This window comes from Mobula birostris, chromosome 2 (genome assembly GCF_030028105.1).
Source record: "Mobula birostris isolate sMobBir1 chromosome 2, sMobBir1.hap1, whole genome shotgun sequence".
Classification (NCBI taxonomy): domain Eukaryota; kingdom Metazoa; phylum Chordata; class Chondrichthyes; order Myliobatiformes; family Myliobatidae; genus Mobula; species Mobula birostris.
The window spans coordinates 88,270,308-88,293,253 of record NC_092371.1 but is presented as its reverse complement, the minus strand read 5'-3'; the positions used below and the strand labels follow the sequence as shown (position 1 = coordinate 88,293,253).

General features: G+C 49.8%; 1 protein-coding gene across 7 annotated transcripts in view; it reads right to left on the bottom strand.

Annotated features, from left to right (window-relative positions):
- The window catches only part of LOC140188363 (DENN domain-containing protein 3-like), a 180,098-nt gene that overhangs the window by 4,860 nt on the left and 152,292 nt on the right, over positions 1-22,946 (bottom strand). For all 7 annotated transcript variants that reach the window (XM_072244564.1, XM_072244590.1, XM_072244574.1 and 4 more), the window contains 8 exons: positions 14,554-14,813; positions 11,923-12,096; positions 11,699-11,828; positions 10,277-10,384; positions 6,469-6,605; positions 2,570-2,739; positions 2,007-2,143; positions 971-1,089 (listed from right to left, as the gene is read on the bottom strand). In XM_072244564.1, the coding sequence (XP_072100665.1) occupies positions 971-1,089; positions 2,007-2,143; positions 2,570-2,739; positions 6,469-6,605; positions 10,277-10,384; positions 11,699-11,828; positions 11,923-12,096; positions 14,554-14,813 (1,235 nt within the window). The remainder of the gene's footprint in view (positions 1-970; positions 1,090-2,006; positions 2,144-2,569; positions 2,740-6,468; positions 6,606-10,276; positions 10,385-11,698; positions 11,829-11,922; positions 12,097-14,553; positions 14,814-22,946) is intronic.

Sequence of the window (22,946 nt, the reverse complement as noted above, 5' to 3'; positions counted from 1 at the left end):
GGGCTGAAGGGTCTGTACTGAGCTGTAATGTTCCATGTTCAACCTTCCCTGTCCAATGTTGTTACTGCATCAGACATCCCACCTCTCCCGGAAGTTCCTGGAGTCTCCCGCATATTAATAGTGGCTCCCTGATGCCTGTAAATTATATACAATGTCCCAGAACTCAATTTTTTTGAGAGTGAGCGAGAGAGAGAGAGCGTGAGAGAGAGAGACAGAGCGAGAGAACGCCATGGCAGAGTGTTCCAAAAAAAAATATAAAACGTACGTCACTCCAGTCTACACTAAAGTGTACCCCTGCCTAATAGGGGTCAAAAATAATGACAGTGTTGCTCGCTGCACTGTTTGCAACAGTGACTTTTCTATTGCCCATGGTGAGTTAAGACTGTAAAAGACATGTTGAGGTGAGTTTAACAGGTGTCATTCGTTCATTAGCATAGATAACGCTATTTAAACTAGCTGGCTAGCTGCTAAGGAGCTACTCTATTGCAGACACCCCACCTCTCCCAGAAGTTCTGGGAGTCTCCCGCAAATTGATGGTGCTACCTCCCTGAAATGAGTTTTTGCAGGGTGGGATGTCTGCTGTACTTTGGCAGCTTGATCCAAATACAAGCTGTTTTCCCTCTGGTTTCACCAAAACATACTTTATACTTGGCCCTCAGGTCAATCTCTCCCCTCTCACCTTCAACTTGTGCCCTCTAGTTCCAGTTTCCCTGACCCTGGAAACTCTCCCCTGTCACCTTCGGCCTGTGCCCTCTGATTCGAGATTCCTCCACCCTGGGAACTAAACTATCCATTCACCCTGTCTGCAGCCCTCTTGCGCTCTGCAGAGTAAAGAAACAGCCTGTCCAAATGGTCAAGAGCGCATCGGCAACGTGAAAAGTAGTGGGAGAAACCCACTGACCCTTGACCTCTGAACCCTGAACCCCTCACACCACACCCCCAAGCCTAGCCTGACCCTGACGGGACCTACCTGAGGAAGAATGAGGAAGTAACTCAGCAGAATAGAGCCTCCTTGGGGAGTGAATGTTCGAGTCACCTTCTGCAGCTGGTTCCCGTCCCGAGCCACAATCACCAGACTGTTCTCCACACCTGAGTAGCAGGGGGTTTGCACGTTAACTATCAGTGACTCGGATAAAAGAACTGATGGCTTTGTGCCGAGTTTGCTGACGATACGAAGGTGGGTGGAGGGACAGGTAGTGTTGAGGAAGCAGGGAGATTGCAGAAGGATTAGAACAGATTTAGAGATTGGGCAAAGAAGTGGCAGATGGAACTTTCTGTAGGGAAGTGTATGGTCATGCACCTTGGCAGAAGGAGTTAAAGTGTAGAAAGTGGAGAGAAGATTCAGAAATCAGAGGTACAAAGGGACCTGAGTCCTCCGGCAGGATTCAGAGCCACTGGAGTAGCCAAGCCCCATAGCTAATGAGGTGCTTATGGTGGGGATGGTGCACAGAAGGGCAGCTGGGGTGGCCAACGCATTAAGAGGATTTGAACAAGTTGGGACGACACTCAAAATTTAAAGGAATGGGTTGGGGGCAGCCCGACTGAGACAGGTTGTGAGGCGGGGTGGGAAGGTAACGGCGAGAATGTAGAGGCGATGATTCTCCCAGATGGGGCGGGGGCAGACCCTGGGGCAGAGTTTCTGCACACAGGGTGGCCTGCCCTAGAGATGGGGAGGGATTTCTGCTCTTGGGGGATGGCTGTTACGTCTGGAGTTCTATCCCCTTGAGAGTGGAGAAGGTGGACACACTGAATTTTGAGTGAAGGTTGACGGATATCTAAATGTGGGAGGGAGGGGTTGCGATCTGTGCCGTTGGGAAGTGTCCTGAGGTCAAGACTGGATCAGCCATAACCTCGCTGGGCGGTGGGAGACTCGGAAAATGGAGCAGCCTTTGACAGATCTGGCTTCACCGGGAAAGGACTGCAGGCAGTATCCACAGGCGCATGGGCTGTTGACAGAGGTTCGGACCCACGTACAGCCCCCACCCCACGCTCCCCCGCACACTCACAGCACCAGACGTGGTTGCGGTGCAGGGCGATGGACGTCAGCTGCCAACACTGCTCTAGCTGGAACTGACTCTTCATCTCCATGGAGACCGGGTCCCACACAATGATGGTGCCATCCAGACTGCACGAGTACACCTGGCTGGGACAGCGAGAGCCACAGTTACTCACCTGTCACTACACAACCGTAACTCAACTGTCACCTACTGGTAAATGCACACCAGTCATCGCAAACCCATCACACACCCGTTACCACACACCCATTACTACACACCCATACACCTCTGTTACCACACACCCAAATGCACCTGTCAGTGCAAACCCATCAACACACCTGTTACCACACACTCATCACTTACCTGTTACCACACCTGTTTCCATACCCGTCGCACACCTGTACACACCTGTTACCACACAGCCGTCTGCCTGTCACACCTGTCAAACACCTGCCCACACCTGTCACTGCACAACTTCACATACCTGTCAAAGCGTGCCATCACACACTCTTCTCACCTAACTATACACGCGTCACACAGGCTGTGCCCGGCCACTGGATGCAGACACTCACCTGGCACCCCCCTCGCCACCGGGCAGTATCTCTTGGCGCATCCCTGTCACCTGGTTGCGATGTGCGACCAGGCGTCGGTGACAGGTGAGGTGTCGGGCGCTGACGATGTAGATGAAAGAATCCTCGGAGCCGATCCACACCTGTTCCCGGCCGACCCCGATCATACAGTTCTGGTGGTGGAGAGAGACAGAAGGTATCAGCAGTTAGCAGCCAAGGCTAGAGCTGGGTAGCCCAGGCTGAAGACCGTCCCCACCTCGCTCTTCTCCCATCATGGCAGCAGACAGAGCCAGTATCGTCCACAGCGGTCAGCAAACTCACCGATGGTCTCTCACAGGGAGCCAGGGGTGTCTGGGAATGGTCAGGTTCAAGAGCAGTCACATCTGTCTCTTCCCATGGGAGGGAAGGACGCAGGAATGTCGGTGAGTTAGGGAAATGGCAGTGGCTTCAGTCAAAACTGCCTCAGGGACAGTGCTGATGGGACTCAGGGAGACAGTTAGAGGCAGCTGAAGTTCTGGTGGGTAGGAGAGACATTGGGACAAAGTTGGGGGTAGGAGGGGCAGGAGGGGGGAGATAGAGGTTTGGGGCTGTAAGGAGAAGGGGAGAGATAGAGGTTTGGGGGATGTAAGGAGAGAGGGAGAGATAGAGGTTTGGGGATGTAAGGAGAGGGGGAGAGATAGAGGTTTGGGGACGTAAGGAGAAAGGGAGATAGAGGTTTGGGGACGTAAGGAGAAGGGGGGAGATAGAGGTTTGGGGATGTAAGGAGAAGAGGAGAGATAGAGGTTTGGGGACGTAAGGAGAAGGGGGTAGTTAGAGGTTTGGGGATGTAAGGAGAAGGGGAGAGATAGAGGTTTAGGGACGTAAGGAGAAGCAGGGAGAGATAGAGGTTTGGGGATGTAAGGAGAAGCGGGGAGAGATAGAGGTTTGGGGACGTAAGGAGAGGGGGAGAGATAGAGGTTTGGGGATGTAAGGAGAAGGGGAGATAGAGGTTTGGGGATGTAAGGAGAAGGGGGGAGATAGAGGTTTGGGGACGTAAGGAGAAGAGGAGAGATAGAGGTTTGGGGACGTAAGGAGAAGCGGGGAGAGATAGAGGTTTAGGGACGTAAGGAGAAGGAGAGAGATAGAGGTTTGGGGATGTAAGGAGAAGGGGAGAGATAGGGGTTTTGGGATGTAAGGAGAAGGGGGGAGATAGAGGTTTGGGGACGTAAGGAGAAGGGGGGAGATAGAGGTTTGGGGACGTAAGGAGAAGGGGGGAGATAGAGGTTTGGGGACGTAAGGAGAAGGGGAGAGATAGAGGTTTGGGGATGTAAAGAGAAGGGGGGAGATAGAGGTTTGGGGACGTAAGGAGAAGGGGAGAGATAGAGGTTTGGGATGTAAGGAGAAGGGGAGAGATAGAGGTTTGGGGACATAAGGAGAAGGGGAGAGATAGGGGTTTGGGATGTAAGGAGAAGGGGGGAGATAGAGGTTTGGGGACGTAAGGAGAAGGGGGAAGATAGAGGTTTGGGGACGTAAGGAGAAGGGGGGAGATAGAGGTTTCGGGATGTAAAGAGAAGGGGAGAGATAGAGGTTTGGGGATGTAAAGAGAAGGGGAGAGATAGAGGTTTGGGGAGGTAAGGAAAAGGGGAGAGATAGAGGTTTGGGGTCAGCTTACTCTGAATGGAAAACCAAAGGTATAATTCGTTTTTGTGATTTATTTCTGGATAATTGTTTCATGTCTTTTTATCAACTTTCTAATAAATATAACTTACCCAGATCTCACTTTTTTAGATATCTACAGATGAGAAACTTTTTAATTACTGTTTCTCCTAATATTCCACACCCATATCCAATGGACACTTTGGAAAAAATCTTAGATTTAAATCTTTCACAGAAAAGTGTTGTAGCAATTATATATAATATAATTATGAATTTATGCCCTGATGTTTCCAATAAAATTAAAGCTGTCTGGGAAAGAGAACTTAAGATTATTATACCAATTGAAAAATGGGAAAAAATTCTTCAGTTGGTTAATTTATCCTCTATATGTGCTAAACATGTGTTGATACAGTTTAAAGTTGTGCACAGGGCTCATATGTCCAAAGATAAACTATCTCGTTATTATTCTTATATTAATCCAATATTTGATAGATGTCATTGTGAGATAGCTTCTTTAACTCACATGTTTTGGTCATGTCCTTTGTTGGAAAAATATTGGAAAGATATTTTTGACATTATTTCCACGGTTTTGAATATAGACTTACAACCCCATCCAATTACTGCTATCTTTGGATTACCAATGATAGATTTAAATTATTTCACCTCTTCAGCACGTAGGATGATTGCATTTCTTACTCTAATGGCTAGAAGATCCATTTTGCTGAATTGGAAACAGATTAACCCTCCTACTGTATTTCATTGGTTTTCACAAACTATGGTGTGTTTGAATTTGGAAAAAATTCGAAGTGCAGTTTATGACCCTTCTATTAGATTTGAAAAGACTTGGAGGCCATTCATTCAGCATTTTCATTTGATGTAATTTGACTATTTCCAAACTTGTTTTATTTCTCTGTACTGTTGGTTGAGAGGAATGGAGTTGTCGACACTAAGGTTTTCTTTTTTCCCATTTTCAAGTTGTTAGTATTGCCCAAGTCTTTTAGTTTAGTTGACTAATTCTGTTTAGTTTAGTTTTTTTGGGGATGGGGTTTGTTTTCTTTTCTATTTTTTTTCTTTTTCATGATTTTTCTTCATTTTTTTTGTTTTGTATTACTCACTGTTATTTTACACGATTGGGAGTTTCGTCAATTCATACTATATGGTTTTACAATTACTCATTTTAACTGTAACAATGTATCTCCTACTACTTGTATTTCTGTTTTGTTATGTTTTCATTTTATGAAATTAGTAAAAAGATTGAAAAAGAAAGGAGAAGGGAAGATAGAGGTTTGGGGATGTAAGGAGGAGGGGAGAGATAGAGGTTTGGGGACATAAGGAGAAGGGGGAGAGAGAGGTTTGGGGGACGTAAGGAGAGGGGGAGAGATAGAAGTTTGGGGACGTAAGGAGAAGGGGAGATAGAGGTTTGGGAACATAAGGAGAAGGGGGGAGATAGAGGTTTGGGGACGTAAGGAGAAGGGGGGAGATAGAGGTTTGGGGACGTAAGGAGAAGGGGGTAGATAGAGGTTTGGGGACGTAAGGAGAAGGGGAGAGATAGAGGTTTGGGGACGTAAGGAGAAGGGGGTAAATAGAGGTTTGGGGACGTAAGGAGAAGGGGGTAGATAGAGGTTTGGGGACATAAGGAGAAGAGGAGAGATAGAGGTTTGGGGATGTAAGGAGAGGGGGAGAGATAGAGGTTTGGGGATGTAAGGAGAGGGGGAGAGATAGAGGTTTGGGGATGTAAGGAGAAGGGGGTAGATAGAGGTTTGGGGATATAAGGAGAAGGGGAGAGATAGGGGTTTGGAGACGTAAGGAGAGGGGGAGAGATAGAGGTTTGGGGACGTAAGGAGAAGGGGGGAGATAGAGGTTTGGGGTCATAAGGAGAAGGGGGGAGATAGAGGTTTGGGGACGTAAGGAGAAGGGGAGATAGAGGTTTGGGGACGTAAGGAGAAGGGGGGAGGAGGTGAAGGGTGAGGAAAGGGGTGTAGATGTGTGAGGAGAGGGGGGAGATGGGAGTGTGGAAATTAAGGGAGAAGAGATGTGTGCTGTGCAGACTGTAGCTGGTCTGATCTGCCTCAGTGGGTATGGAGGTGGGGAACAGTGAGAGCTGAACACATGGTGACCCTCTAAACCCAGATCAGCATTGCATCTCATTGGTGAGGAGTTTCCCCTGTGAGGCTCCCTACTGCCTCAGATGTGGTTGGAGTTGTCCGGAGGTCCCCAGTAACTTTACACCCCTCTGCGGCCTACACCACCCAACCCTCGTCACTCACCAGCCTGGAGCGTCCGGCCTGGATGGGCGGCTGTTCCTGGAGCCAGGAGGCAGCATTGTAGATGAGCAGCCTTCCATCAGTCAGAGCACACCACAGTGCCGGGGGGGTGTCTACACTCTCGCACGGGTCCAGGCTCCCTGTCACAAACAGACAACGGGTCAGTCACTGAGTCTTTCAGTTGGTCTATCTGTCTTTCTCTCTCTCTCTCTCACACACACACACACACACACACAAGACCATAAGACATAGGAGCAGAATCAGACCACTTGGCTCATCGAGTCTGCTCCGCCATTCAATCATAGCTGATCCTTTTTTTTCCTCCTCTTCAACCCCAGTTCCCAGCCTTCTCCCTGTAACTTTTGATGCCATGTCCAATCGAGAACCTATCAATTTCTGCCTTAAATACACCCAATGACCTGGCCTCCACAGCAGCATGTGGCAACAAATTCCACAAATTCACCATCCTCTGGCTAGAGAAATATTTCCGCATCTCTGTTTTCAAAGGGTGCCCCTCTATCCTGAGGCTGTTCCCTCTTGTCCTAGACTCTCCCATCATGGCAAACATCTTTTCCACATCTACTCTGTCTGGGCCTTTCAACATTCGAAAAGTTTCAATGAAATCCCCCCTCCGCATCCTTCTAAATTCTAGCGGGTAGCAACTCAGAGCCATCAAATATTCCTTGTATGATAACCCTTTCATTCCTGGAATCATCCTTGTGAATCTCCTCTGGACCCTCTCCAATGCCAACACATCTTTTCTAAGATGAGGAGCCCAAAACTGTTCACAATACTCAAGGTGAGGCCTTACCAGTGCCTTATAAAGCCTCAGCACCATCTCCTTGCCTTGTATTCCAGACCTCTTGAATTGAATGCTAACATAGCATTTGCCTTCCTCACCACTGACTCAACCTGCAAGATAACCTTCGGGGTGTTCTGCACAAGGACTCCCAAGTCCCTCTGCATCTCAGATTCCTAGATTTTCTCCCCGTTTGGAAAATAGTCCGCACCTTTATTTCTATAACCAAAATGCATAACCATGCAATTTTCAACATTGTATCTCATTTGCCACTTTCTTGCCCATTCTCCTAATCTGTCCAAGTCCTTCTGCATTCTACCTGTTTCCCCAATACTATCTGCCCCTCCACCAATCTTTGTATCATCTGCAAACTTGGCAATAAAGCCATCTATTCCATCATCTAAATCATTTATATCCAGCATAAGAAGAAATGGTCCCAACACCGATCCCTGCGGAACACCACTAGTCACTGGCAGTCAATCAGAAAAGGATCCTTTTATTCCCACTCACTGCCTCCTACCAATCAGCCAATGCTATAACCATGTTAGTAACTTTTCTGTAATACCACGGGCTCCTAACTTGGTAAGTACCCTCATGTGTGGCATCTTGTCAAAAGCCTTCTGAAAGTCCAAATGTACAACAGCCACTGCATCCCCTTTATCTATCCTACTTGTAATCTCCTCAAAGAATTCCAACAGGCTCGTCAGACAAGATTTTCCCTTAAGGAAACCATGCTGACTTTGTACTATCCTGTGCTGTGGCACCAAGTACTCCATCACCTCATCCTTAACAATTGACTCCAACATCTTCCCAACCACTCAGTTCAGGCTAACTGGTCTATAATTTCCTTTCTGCTGCCTTCCTCCTTTCTTAAAGAGTGGAACGACATTTGCAATTTTCCAGTCCTCTGGCACCATGCCAGAGTCCAATGAATTTTGAAAGATCATTTCTAATGCCACCACATACACACACACACACATGAACACAGATACAAACACACATGAACACAGATATAAACACACATGAACACAGATACAAACACACCTACCCACACAGACACACCACATATATATATATATACACACACACATACACAAACACTATACACATCTACCCACAAAGACACATACACACCCAGTCACATACACTCGCACCACGCACACAGGCTCAGGCACAGGCACAGACAGAGAGACACACACAAAGTTTAAAAGCATCAGTCACTGTACAACAACCTTGCCAAGCCCTCCCCTGATCGGGACAGAGGACGGAACAGTGTCTAAAGGTCTGAGGTGCCACAACTTCTGAGTGGGCACACAGATCATGGGGGAGAGGGTGTGGGGGTGTAGTGAGAGGTGAGGGAAGGATCAGAGGGCAAATTGCATTGGCTTGTAGGGTGGGAGGAGGGGAGAGAGGGATGAGGAGATGGGGAGGGAAAGGGGCTGAGGGGAGATGGAGAGAAGGATGGCAGAGTGGAAGGGAGATGAGTGAATGGAGGGTGATGGGAAGGGACATGGAGCTGATGGGTGAGGAAGAGGAGAGGGTTGAGGAGATGGTGAGGGTGAAGGAAGGAGTGGGGAAGGAAGTGGGTTGGGGTGGGGGGAGGGAGAGTGAGGGTGGGGAACATTTGGAATTCTCTTTCTTGGACAGTGGTGGTAACCTGAGGTCGAGGTAGAGAGAATTTCAGAGTCTGAGAGAGACGAGGGGGTCAGGGCAAATGCAGGAATGGAGGGGTCAGGCACAGACGTAAACCATAAGACCATAAGACAAAGTAGCAGAAGTAGGCCATTCGGCCCATCGAGTCTGCTCCGCCATTTTATCATGAGCTGATCCATTCTCCTATTTAGTCCCACTCCCCCGCCTTCTCACCATAACCTTTGATGCCCTGGCTACTCAGATACCTATCAATCTCTGCCTTAAATACACCCAGTGACTTGGCCTCCACTGCTGCCCGTGGCGACAAATTCCATAGATTCACCACCCTCTGACTAAAAAAATTTCTTTGCATCTCTGTTCTGAATGGGCGCCCTTCAATCCTTAAGTCATGCCCTCTCGTACTAGACTCCCCCATCATGGGAAACAACTTTGCCACATCCACTCTGTCCATGCCTTTTAACATTCAAAAGGTCTCCCCTCATTCTTCTAAACTCCAAGGAATACAGTCCAAGAGCAGACAAACGTTCCTCTTATGTTAACCCTCTCATTCCCGGAATCATTCTAGTGAATCTTCTCTGTACCCTCTCCAATGTCAGCACATCCTTTCTTAAGTAAGGAGACCAAAACTGCCCACAGTACTCCAAGTGAGTTCTCACCAGCGCCTTATAGAGCCTCAACATCACATCCCTGCTCCTATACTCTATTCCTCTAGAAATGAATGCCAACATTGCATTCGCCTTCTTCACTACTGACTCAACCTGGAGGTTAGCTTTAAGGGTATCCTGTACGAGGACTCCCAAGTCCTGTTGCATCTCAGAACTTTGAATTCTTTCCCCATTTGAATAATAGTCTGCGCGTTTTTTTTTCTGCCAAAGTGCATAACCATACACTTTCCAACATTGTACTTCATTTGCCACTTCTTTGCCCATTCTTCCAATCTATCCAAGTCTCTCTGCAGACTCTCCGTTTCCTCAGCACTACCGGCCCCTCTACCTATCTTTGTATCGTCAGCAAACTTAGCCACAAAGCCATCTATTCCATAATCCAAATCGTTGATGTACAATGTAAAAAGAAGCGGCCCCAACACTGATCCCTGTGGAACACCACTGGTAACCGGCAGCCAACCAGAATAGGATCCCTTTATTCCCACTCTCTGTTTCCTGCCAATCAGCCAATGCTCTATCCACGTATGTAACTTTCCCGTAATTCCATGGGCTCTTATCTTGTTAAGCAGCCTCATGTGTGGCACCTTGTCAAAGGCCTTCTGAAAATCCAAATATACAACATCCACTGCATCTCCCTTGTCTAGCCTACTAGCCCATAGGAACAGTGTTTCCAGGGAAAACGTCGGTGACTTACCGGGCAGGTACAGCAAGACAGTAACAGAACAGGGGGAAGATGCGGAGTCCGAGAGGTGCAGGGTATGCTTCAGGGCGTCCATGGTCACCTTCGGGACGTTGGGCGACACTGAGGGGAGAGAGTATGAATGGTCACTGTCCATGAACGTCAGCCCTCGGTCCGCACACTGAACTCACCACAGCTGTGACAACCGCAGGTCATCGCTCTGCGCGAATGGCAGTACTGAGGGAAGGTCACACTCTGCCAGGGGCGCTGCCTGCAGGAGGAGACGCAGATCCCAGCGGACAGCGTCGGCCCTGCCGCTCTGAGGGATCTACCCCGCTTCTGTTGGGAACTGTGGAGGGTTTGGGGTCTGGCCTCGTCAGGGCAGGGTGCTCCTGTGCCGTTGGGGCATGATGCTCTGGTTGCTGGGTGACTGGTCCTGTTCACAGTACGGTGGGTGTCGGGAGGGTGCGGGGTGGTGGAGGGGCTCCAGCTGCTCCACCGCCTGATGTGCGTGTCAGACCCAGGCCTCGGGAGACCACGAGGGAGAGGGTCCCGCACAGCGTGAGCCGTCTCGCTGGGATGCCCACCGTGCTGTTCCGCAACACTCCAAAGTGCTTCTTGTGCGGCTGCTCCTGCGCACCTTCCACTTCCTCGCCTTGGTCTGCCAACCGGACACGCCATGTTACCATCTGACAGCGGAGGAGATCCCCGGTGCAAGTCTCTTTATGCAGGGGTGCTTCCCCTGTACGTTGGGGACCTGGGCTGGAAGGTGTTGCATTGGGCAGTTCCGTACAACAGATTCCTGAGCAGGTTCAATGACACCCCGTCCAGCTTTTCCATTCTGCGGGCGGGAGGAGTCGGGTACCACGTGTACACGGAACGTAAGAGGTTGCAGCCACTCTTTGAGTTTCTCATGGAGCTGCTGCTGAGGTTCTGGCTGCACTTTAGTCCCGCACTCTTCATCTACGGGCACCCAGTTTGGCAGGGGGCGGGCAAGAGGAGGATCTCCTGGTGGGCTTGGTCCTGGGCCTGGCCAAGATGGACATTCATGGGTCTAGGCGGCAGAAGGAGGAGGGTGTAGCCGGGCCGACTGCCTGTCCCTTTTCCAAGGATATGTTTGTGCCTGGCTGTCCTGGAGAGGAAGCACGTGGTCTGGGCAGGCACTTTGGGGGATTTCCGGGAGCGGTGGACTCCCTGTGCTATAGATGGTAGTAACCATATTTTATTTTTTATTTTTAATTTGAGTGTACTCACTTGTCTGGCAAATACTGAATGTTTGTACCTTGTGTATTTGTGATATAAATAAACTTTTATAGTTTTGTAAAAAATATGGGGATGGGTCAGAGTCAGGCCAGGCTGTGACAGGCAGCATGTAAATGAAGCCGTTTGCTGTGCTCAGTCAGTGGTGAGGGGGAGTTTAGGGTCTCAGAAACTCACCCTCGGAAACGGTGCGGTCAAGCTGGGCCAGCATGTGGATGGCGTGGCTGGTTCGCATGTGGAGGTCGCACTTGGACAGAGCGTGCATCAGCCGGATGTTACTGAGAGCTTGCTGGTCATATTGAGGGTCCTGAGGGAGAGAGGGAGAGAGTCTGTCAGACAGCACAACACAACATCCCCCCTGCCCTCAGCATTCCCCTCCTCAAAAAGCCCCTGGGCCTCACCTTGTGCCGCTCAGCCAGTAGCTTGCCAGCGTGCAGCTCACGGATCAGGACCTTCCAGAGGTCGCGCTCTGACTTCAGGTTTACCACAAACGGCTCCTTCTTGCCCCGAACCTTAATCCTCAGGCTGGTCATCTTGCGGGGGAGGCCGGTCGTGGGCAGAACTGGCTCCACCTCCTGAGGACACACACACATCAGGGGAGGGGTCACCCAGACAACAACCCTCACCCTGTATATGTGTGTACGGGGAAACGTGTGCACGTCTGTGTATGTGTACATCTGTGAGTGTACGTGTACACATCTGTATATATGCACGTATGTGTATAAGTACATATGTTGGCCCATATACACAAATATATATATATATATATATGTATGCATGTGCATGGCTATGTCTGTATGTGTATAGTACTTAACCACTTTCTTTCAGGGTATAAATGTGTTAGAAACAGTGTGCAGGAAACTTATTAGACTAATCCATGGGGTTAGTCTAATAAGGAATGGTCAGACCGCATTTGGAGCAGCTCTAGGCCCCTCATCTTAGAAGGGACGTGTTGGCATTGGAGAGGGTTCAGAGGAGGTTCACAAGGATGATCTCAGGATTGAACAGGTTAACATAGGAAGAGCATTTGAGGGCTCTGGGCCTGTGCTCACTGGAGTTTAGAAGAATGAGGGGGGATCTCATTGTAACCTATTGAGTATTGAAAGGCCTGGATAGAGTGGATGTAAAGAGGCTGTTTCCTATAGTGCGGAAGTCTTGGACCAGCGGAAACAACTTCAGAATAGAGGGAAATCCATTTAGAACAAAGATGAGGAGGAATTTCCTCAACCAGAGGGTGGTGTATCTGTGGAATTAACTGCCATAGACGGCTGTGGACGCCAGGTCATTGGGTATGCAGTATTTAGAGCAGAGGTTGACAGGTTCCTGATTAGCCAGGGCATCCATAGTTACAGGGAGAAGGCAGGAGAATGGGGTTGAGAGGGATAATAAATCAGCCATGATGGAATGGCAGAGCAGACTCGATGGGCTGAATGGCCTAACTCTGTTCCCATGTCTACAGTCTTATACAGTCCCGGCAACATTGCTGTCAATTGTTCCCATACCTTTCCAAGTCAAGGTGCCACCTAGCTGAGATGTGCATTGTGTTGGGTCTGAGAGTCTGGGGCGAAGGACTCTTGGATCTGGTGTGTGTGTGTGTGTGTGTGTCTGTGTGTGTTCACGTGCCCGCGTGTGTGCAAGACAGAGAGAGAAAGAGAGAGAGAAGGGCTTGTTTTGCTGTTGTTTGTGTTGTTCTGACAAACATTGTGAACATGCTTTGTTGGTGATGGAATGTGTGACACTTGTGGGCTGCTCCCAGTGCATCCCCAGACTGAGCAGAAGGCAGCACCGAGCCAACACCGGAGAGCAGCACCGAGCAAACACCGGAGAGCAGCACCGAGCGAGCACCGGAGAGCAGCGCCGAGCGAGCACCGGAAAGCAGCGCCGAGCGAGCACCGGAGAGCAGCACCGAGTGAACACCGGAGAGCAGCACCGAGCGAGCACCGGAGAGCAGCACCGAGCGAACACCGGAGAGCAGCACTGAGCGAAAACCGGAGAGTAGCACTGAAGGAACACTGGAGAGCAGCACCGAGCGAACACCGGAGAGCAGCACTGAGCGAACACCGGAGAGCAGCACTGAGCGAACACCAGAGAGCAGCACCCAGCGAACGCCGGAGAGCGGCACCGAGCCAATGCCGGAGAGCGGCACCGAGCCAATGCCGGAGAGCGGCACCGAGCCAGCACCGGAGAGCAGCAACGAGCCAGCACCGGAGAGCAGCACCGAGCCAGCACCGGAGAGCAGCACCGAGCCAACACCGGAGAGCAGCACCGAGCCAACACCGGAGAGCAGCACAGAGTGAACACCAGAGAGCAGCACCAAGAGAACACCGGAGAGCAGCACCGAGGGAACACCGGAGAGCAGCACCGAGCAAACACCGGAGAGCAGCACCAAGAGAACACCGGAGAGCAGCACCAAGAGAACACCGGAGAGCAGCACCAAGCGAACACCGGAGAGCAGCACTGAAAGGTAATCACTCGCTCCATTTGTCAGATTGTCACCACAAGTCCCGGGAACAACACAACAATGACACAATAAGACCAGCTGCATCGCTGATGATCACTCCTGCAGTACCAGCAGTGAAAAAACACTTACAACACAACAAAGTGCACCTTTGATCGGACCCTGAGTGGCTGCTGTGCCTGAGCATGGCGCCATCCTGTCGGAAGATTCATGAACAACAATCTCTAGAGATTACAGGGGAAGGTGTGAAAAACAGAAAATATCCAGTGAGCGGCAGTTCTGTGGGTGAAAAGGCCTTGTTCATGAGAGAGGTCAGAGGAGAATGGCCAGGCTGGTTTAAACTGTCAGGAACTCAAATATCCATGATTTTCAACAGTGGTGTGCAGAACAGCATCTCTGAATGCACAACACGTTGAACCTTGGTGAATAATGTACAGCAGCAGATGGTCACCAATATACACTCTACCCAATAAACTGGCCACAGAGAGTACATGGGATATATAAATAGGAACCGGAAACTTGTAACTGCTCCGCAGTCTGGGGTCTGAGGCTCCAGCTTCACCCTGAGTCCTACCTCAATATCCCGTAAACGCACAATCTCCTTGAAATGGGGTTCTGCATCCTTCAGGAAGCCGAGCCGTTTCTGACTCAGTACCAGGCGACCCTGCCCATATTTGGTCTTCACCGGGTTGGACACCAGAGACACCTGCTCACTCTCCAGCAGCTCCATGGCTACCTCAGGATCCAGCATGATGCTGTCCACCTCTGACTTCATCTTTTTCCAGTGCGAGTACAGTTCGTTGAACACCTTTGGCTCCACCGTCTTCGGCTGCCCTGCAGAGCAAGCAAGGAGATGTCTCAGAAGAATGGGTCGAATTGGACATCACTCAGCCCCTGGGGCCCAAGGATCAGGGATCAACTTTGCTCACTATATACATTTACATGCATTGGAAACACAAAATAATCTGCAGATGCTGGGGTTAAAGCAACACTCACAACACGCTGGAGGAACTCAGCAGGTCGGGCAGCATCCGTGGAAACGATCAGTCGACATTTCAGGCCGGAACCCTTCGTCAGGACTGAGGAGGGAGGGGCAGAGGGCCTATAAAGAAGGTGAGGGGAGGGTGGGAAGGAGAAGGCTGGTAGGTTCCAGGTGAGAAACCAGTAAGGGGAAAGATAAAGGGGTGGGGGAGGGGAAGCAGGAAAGGTGAAGAAGGAATAAGGGAAAACACAATGGGTAGTAGAAGGAGGCGGAACCATTAGGGAGGTGATAGGCAGCTGGGGGGAGGGGGCAGAGTGACATAGGGTTAGGGGAAGGGAGGGGGAGGGAATTACCGGAAGTTGGAAAATTCAATGTTCATACCAAGGGGCTGGAGACTACCCAGACGGTATATGGTGTGCTTAGTGGTGGGGTCCTGTTGAAGGTAGCGGAAGTTGTGGAGGATAATGTGCTGGATCCGGAGGCTGGTGGAGTGCTTCTGCCACCTACAACAAGACCCCACCACTAAGAACATCTTTCCCTCTCCACCCCTCTCCGCTTTCCGCAGGGATCATTCCCTCCGCGATCCCCGTAAGCGTAAGTGCTACACCTGTCCTTACAACTCCTCTCTTACCACCATTCAGGGCCCCAAACAGTCCTTCCAGGTGAGGCAACACTTCACTTGTGAGTCTGTTGGGGTCATCTATTGCATCCGGTGCTCCCAGTGTGGACTCCTCTACAACGGTGAAACCTGATGTAGATTGGGGAACCGCTTCGTCGAGCACCTCCACTCCATCCACCACAACAGACAGGATCTCCCGGTAGCCACTCACTTCAACTCTGCTTCCCATTCCCATTCAGATATGTCCATACATGGCCTCCTCTACTGCCATGATGAGGCTAAACTCAGGTTGGAGGAGCAACACCTCATATACCGTCTGAGTAGTCTCCAGCCCCTTGGTATGAACATTGAATTCTCCAACTTCCGGTAATTCCCTCCCCCATCCCAGTTTCACTCTGCCCCCTCCTCCAGCTGCCTATCACCTCCCTCATGGTTCCGCCTCCTTCTACTACCCATTGTGTTTTCCCCTATTCTCTCTTCACCTTTCCTGCCTATCACCTCCCTGCCTCCCCTCCCCCACCCCTTTATCTTTCCCCTTACTGGTTTTTCACCTGGAACCTACCAGCCTTCTCCTTCCCACCCTCCCCCCACCTTCTTTATAGGGCCTCTGCTCCTTCCCTCTTCAATCCTGACGAAGGGTTCTGGCCCGAAACGTTGACTCATTGTTTCCACGGATGCTGCCCGACCTGCTGAGTTCCTCCAGCGTGTTGTGAGTGTTACGTGCATTGGAAATGTGCTGTGATGCATTCGCACAAAGAACAACATTCAACAATCACAAAGGTTCAAGGATGGATATGGAATACAATGTGCAAAGATATGTCAATACCAACAAGTACTTACAACGGAAACAGCATGATAAATTCCACCGAGATGCAACACAGAGCATCATAGGAAGTCATTCCTGCCTGTGGCCATCAAACTTTACAACTCCTCCCTTGGAGGGTCAGACACCCTGAGCCAATAGGCTGGTCCTGGACTTATTTCCTGGCATAATTTACATATCACTATTTTAACTATTTATGGTCTTATTACTATTTATTATTTGTGGTGCAACTGTAACGAAAACCAATTTCCCCCGGGATCAGTAAAGTACGACTATGACTATGACTATAAACAGTGCTTTAAAGTGCTTACAGTGAAGTGATGGGGGAATAGAAAGGGGAGATTGGGGGGTATTAACTGGAATGGTTGAGCAGATTAACTTGTTAGGAAGGAAACTTTTAAGATGGGATAAAGTTTTTGTTTTAATAACCCAACAGCACTTTGCAGAAGGGAGCTTTTGGAAAGGGCGGTCTGCAGGGTGGGTAGTGTCCACAGTGGTTTTTCCTGGTCGCCTCTTTCTCAGACACATACAAGTCCTGAAGTGACGGTAGACTGCAGCCGGTGACCTTTTCAGCTGACCTGACTGTTCACTGTCGTTTCCGTAGCTTGTGAGAGGATGCTGCACCAAACCAGACAGAAATGACTGATGTGAGGATGCCAGTGTAGAATTGCACCAGGATGTGCAGTAAAATACAGAAGCAGTAAGAGCTCATTCACTCACTTGTCTATTAGTCAAGGCACTGAGTTCAAGAGTGACCTTGGGAGGTCAAATGCAAAGAGACAGTACACTGTTACAGTGTTGATGAGGAGAGGGATCTTGGATTCCAGGTGTGTAGCTCCCTGAAAGTGGCTCCACAGGTCCACAGGGTGGTTAAGATGGCATATGCTATGCTTGCTTTTATTAATCAAGGCATTGAGTTCAGTTGTATTGCAGCTTCATAAGACTTCAGTTAGGCCTCATCTGGAGTATTGCAAACAGATCTGGTTGTCCCACTACAGGAAGGATGTTGAGGCTTTGGAGAGGGTGCAGAAGAGATTTACCAGGATGCTGCCTGGATTAGAGAGCATGTGTTCTCATGAGAGGTTGGACAAATTGGATTGTAGTTTCTGGAGCAATGGCAGCTGAGGGGAGATCTGATAGAGGTTTATAAGTATGAGAGACAGAGAAACAGAGTGGACAGCTGTCATCTTTAACCCAGGGCTGGAATGTTTCGTACCAGGGGGAATGCATTTAAGGTGAGAGGGGGTAATTTCAAAGGAGATGTGAGGGGGTAGTGGAGGCAGATACTATCAAGGTGTTTAAGAGGCTCTTAGACAGGCACATGGAGGTGCTGAGAGTGGAGGGATATGGACACTGGGTAGGCAGAAGAGATGAGGTATCATTAGCTTAGTTAGATCAGGACATTGTGGGCCAAATGGCCATTTTCTATGCTATAAGTGCATGTTGTAAGCTCTAACAGAGGAGAAAGAAGCCATTCAGTTCCCCCGGGTCTTCAGAACTTTCCACTCTGGGTCACAGGGACACAGGAGGACACTGCCCCTCAAACCTGTTACACAGGAACAGGGCTAGGTCATTCAGCTCAATCATGAATGTACCTTAAAATTGTTTCTTCCACAAATTCCTGTCCCCACCTCCATGGGAGAACTTGTGTTCCCCAATATCCACAGCATTTTCGGGGTGAGGGATCTAACCACCTCCCCCTTTATCTGTGAGAGCCAGCTTCTTTGACCACATGGACAGACTGTGCTTGGAGGCTAATCCTCAGCCCCGGATCTATGATCCTTCATCACTCAGCACAGGAGACAGCTCCTCTCTCTCCAGTCAATCCTCCATTGAAGAAGGCAGCTGAAATAAAAATAGGAAGTGCGAGGAATTGCCAACAGGTCCGAGAGCAGCAACGGGGAAAGGACCAACTTCTCACTCTTCCACTGCTGAAGGAGTCACCAACATGGAAAGTAAGCTCTGCTTCTTTCCCCAAAGGATGCTGCCTGACCTGCTGAGTATCACCTCCACCTTCTGCTTTCAGTGCCTGACTGTTTGACGGCAGTGAGCAGCATCATTCACCAGACACAGGAGACATTCCCCAATCCTTTACAGAGCAGAAATTGAGAGCAAGCTCTGCTTGGTTTGAGGGGAAACTTTTCCACCCTTGTGGAACAGGCTACCAGAGGAAATGGCTGAGGCAGACATAGTACATTAACAGGTATATGGATAGGAAAGGTTTAGAGGGATACCGGCCAAATAGGACTAGAATATAGAACATTCCAGCACAATACAGGCCCTTTGGCCCACAGTATTGTGCCAGGCCTTTAGCAAACACGAGGATCAATCTAGCTCTTTCCTCCCACAAGGTTTCCATCTTTCTATCATCCACGTGCCTATTTAAGAGTTTCTTAAATGCCCCTGCAAGCTGGGGTGGGAATCTTGGTCAGTATGGACCAGTTGGGCCGAACTGTCTCTTTCCCCACTGTATGACTCTGGGACGGTAGGGCTGGTGTGTGTGGAGTGGTGCTCTGTGAGAGAGGCAGCTCTAACAGTGACTTGGGCAGTTGAGGGCACAACCACCAGTGGTGGTGCGGAGGGAATCTGTAACACATAACTGGCACGGCTGGTGGTATTAGACCATAAAATGCAGGAGCAGAATTAGGCCACTTGGCCCATCGAGTCTACTCTGCCCTTCCGCCATGGCTGATTTATTATCCATTTCAACCTCACTCTTCTGCCTTTGTCCCGTAACCTTTGACACCCTGATTAATCAACCTTCACTTTAAATATACACAATGACTTGGCCTCCACTGCCAACTTTGGCAATGAATTTCACAAATTCACCACCCCCTGGCAAAAGACATTCCTCCACATCTTTGTTCTAAAGAGACATCCCTCTGTTCTGAAGCTCTGTCCTCTAATACGAGACTCCATCGGCCTCCCTGGTGTTGGGGGAAAATGGTGGACACCAACCGCAAGCCCTGACAGCTCTCTCGCTGCGTGGAACAGGCTGCCGCTCTGGATGCATCCAACGGTTTTTGATCATCAAGTGCCAGCAGGACGTTTACAGTGAACGGCAACACAGACACAAACTCAGCAGGTCAGGCAGCATTGATGAAATGAATGAACAGTCAATGTTTCAGGCCGAGACCCTTTGGAGTGGGGGGTGTGGCAGAAATTACCAGAAGTTGCAGAGATCAATGTAAATCCTCTCAGGTTGGAGGCTACCCAGATGGAATGAGGTGTGGCCTCCCCCCACTGCAGCCCACCCACCTCCTTTCCAATCCTTGGCCCAAAAAGTTGACTGTTTATTCATAGATGCTGCCTGACGTGCAGGGTTCCTCCAGCACTTTGTGTGTGTTTCCATGATTAGGGTCAGGGTGTGTGGATGGACACAGGGACCCAGTTTATGGTCCCTGACACAGGTCGGTCGGGCAGCGAAGGGTTTTCTGCACGATCGCCCTCATAGTCCAAGGTACTGAGGCTGGGAGGTGACAGCCCTGTTGATACTGTACAAAGCACTCATCAGACTGCACTAGGGGCACAGTGTGGTTCCAGAGAGGGACGGGCTCAGGAATTACGCTGCCAGCATCTGTGCCTGAGCCCTGGTTCCGTCAGTAGTCCTGGACGACCTAACTAGTCTCCAAACTGATGGCATGAACATTGATTCCTCCAACTTCTGGTAATTTTTTCCTCTCCCCCTTTTCATTTCCCCACTCTGGCCTCTTACCTTTGCCCCTTATCTGTGATCATCTCCCCATGGTGTGCTCCTTTTTGGCTTTCTCCCATGGTCAACCCTCCTCTGCTATCTGATTCTTCCTTCTCCAGTTTTATCTTTTCCACCCATCACCTCCCAGCATTTTACTCCACCGCGCCCCCCCCCCCCATCCATCTGGCTTCACCTATCAACCTATCACCATCCAGCTTGTTCTCCTCCCCCCTCACCTTCTTATTTGGGCATCTTCCCCCTTCCTTTCCATTACGGAGAACGTCTCTGCTTGAAGTGCTGGCGGTTTATTCCTCCCCATAGATGCTGCCTGACCTTCTGAGTTCCTCCAGCGCTCTGTGTGTGTTGCTCTGGATTTCCGGCAAACGCAGAATCTCTTGAGCTGGAACTGTGAGAGAGACCTCTGTCTGTCCTGAGGCTCAGACCCCATCAACAGCACTGGCCTTCAGGTGAGGTGAGAGACACTTTTCTGCCCCCACCAGCCGGGACATCCCCTCCCTGCCCAGTGACACTTCCTCCCTACACGCACTGCTGATGTGCTGTAGTGTGCATAGCAGGATCCCACAAACATCAACGATTGGTGGCTGGTAGCAGGAAAGAGTAGGGGGAGGGGATTGGGAAGGAATCTTGGAGTAGAGGCAATGGAGGGAGAGGAAGGGGCACCAGGAGCAAGGATGGAGGGGCAAACGGACAAGGAAGGGGGGCATAGTGGAGGAGAGCGGAGGGACAATGGAGGTGAGGGAGAGAAATATGGGGGAGGACCTCAAGGGGGCAGAAGGAAGGGGCAAGTAGAGGGAGGGGCTGCACCCTGATTCAGGACATCAGAGGTGTTCCTGCGGAACAATCTTCATGGAGAGTGAGGAGAAGTCACACGGACAGGGAGGAGGGGAGGGAGAGAAAGGAGAAGGAAGAGAGGAGGGAGAGGTCACACTGAGTGGGAGTAGATGAAGGAGAGGAAAGAGAGGTCACATGGAGATGGAGTAGTAGAGGCAGATGGAGGGACAGGTCACACGGAGAGTGAGGAGAGAAGGGAGAGGTCACACAGAGAGTGAGGAGAGGAGGTCAAATGGAGCGGGTGCAGGGTGAGGTCACAAGGAGAGGGAGGAAGGGAAGGAGAGGTCACACAGAGAAGGATTGGAGGGACAGGTCACATGGAGAGTGAGGAAGGAAGGGAGAGGTCACTCAGAGAGGAGGGAGAGGTCACACGGAGAAGGAGGTTCAGACCATACACAAAGGCACAGAGAGGTGGGCAGCTCTGGCTTTACAGAAGTTTGCTGACACTTTATTTTATTTATTTTTTCTCTTTTCCTTCGTGGATTTTCCCTGTTTGGGTGTCTCTGCACGGAGTGAAAGAACAGATGGCCAATCAGTGCTGAGTCCATCTTTAGCAGGTCCTGCTTCTGGTGACTGAGGCATATTGCTTTTGAGTATCCCCCACCCACCCCCTGTGATCGAGGCACCCTCACCCTCGAGTGTTACATCCCTCGTGATTGAGGCAGATCACCCTCGAGTATTCCACCCGTGATCGAGGCGCCCTCACCCTCGAGTGTTATGTCCCCAGTGACCGAGGTACATCATCCTTAAGTGTCCTATTCCTGGTGATCGAGGCACCGTCACCCTCGAGTGTTACATCCCTCGTGATTGAGGCAGATCACCCTCGAGTATTCCACCCGTGATCGAGGCACCGTCACCCTCGAGTGTTATGCCCTCCCCCCACGGTGATCGAGGCACCTCACTCTCAAATGTCCGGCCTGGTGATTGAGGCAACCTCGCCCTCAAGTGACCCCTCTAGAGACAGCCTGTGATCAGGCTACACCTGCACCCCGAGCTCTCCCCCACCAAATGGAGTGAATACAGAGCAAAAGGACAAACAGACACGCCCCTGACTATATTGAGATGTTATAAGACCATAAAGCATTGGAGCAGAATTGGGCCACTGGGCCGATCGAGTTCATTATCCCTCTAAACCCCATTCTTCTGCCTTCTCCCCAAAAAGTGGCTCACCTGAGGACTGGGAGAAATTCAGAGTTCAGCAGAGGAGGACAAAGGGCTTAATTAGGAAGGGGAAAAAAGTTTATGAGAGAAAACTGGCAGGGAACATAAAAACTGACTGTAAAAGCTTTTATAGAAATGTGAAAAGAAAAAGATTGGTTAAGACAAATGTAGGTCCCCTACAGACAGAAACAGGTGAATTGATTATGGGGAGCAAGGACGTGGCAGACCAATTGAATAATTACTTTGGTTCTGTCTTCACTAAGGAGGACATAAATAATCTTCCGGAAATAGTAGGGGACAGAGGGTCCAGTGAGATGGAGGAACTGAGGGAAATACATGTTAGTAGGGAAGTGGTGTTAGGTAAATTGAAGGGATTAAAGGTGGATAAATCCCCAGGGCCAGATGGTCTGCATCCCAGAGTGCTTAAGGAAGTAGCCCAAGAAATAGTGGATGCATTAGTGATAATTTTTCAAAACTCTTTAGATTCTGGACTAGTTCCTGAGGATTGGAGGGTGGCTAATGTAACCCCACTTTTTAAAAAAGGAGGGAGAGAGAAACCAGGGAATTATAGACCGGTTAGCCTAACATCGGTGGTGGGGAAACTATAGAGTCAGTTATCAAAGATGTGATAACAGCACATTTGGAAAGCGGTGATATCATCGGACAAAGTCAGCATGGATTTGTGAAAGGAAAATCATGTCTTACGAATCTCATAGAATTTTTTGAGGATGTAACTAGTAGAGTGGATAGGGGAGAACCAGTGGATGTGGTATATTTGGATTTTCAAAAGGCTTTTGACAAGGTCCCACACAAGAGATTAGTGTGCAACTTAAAGC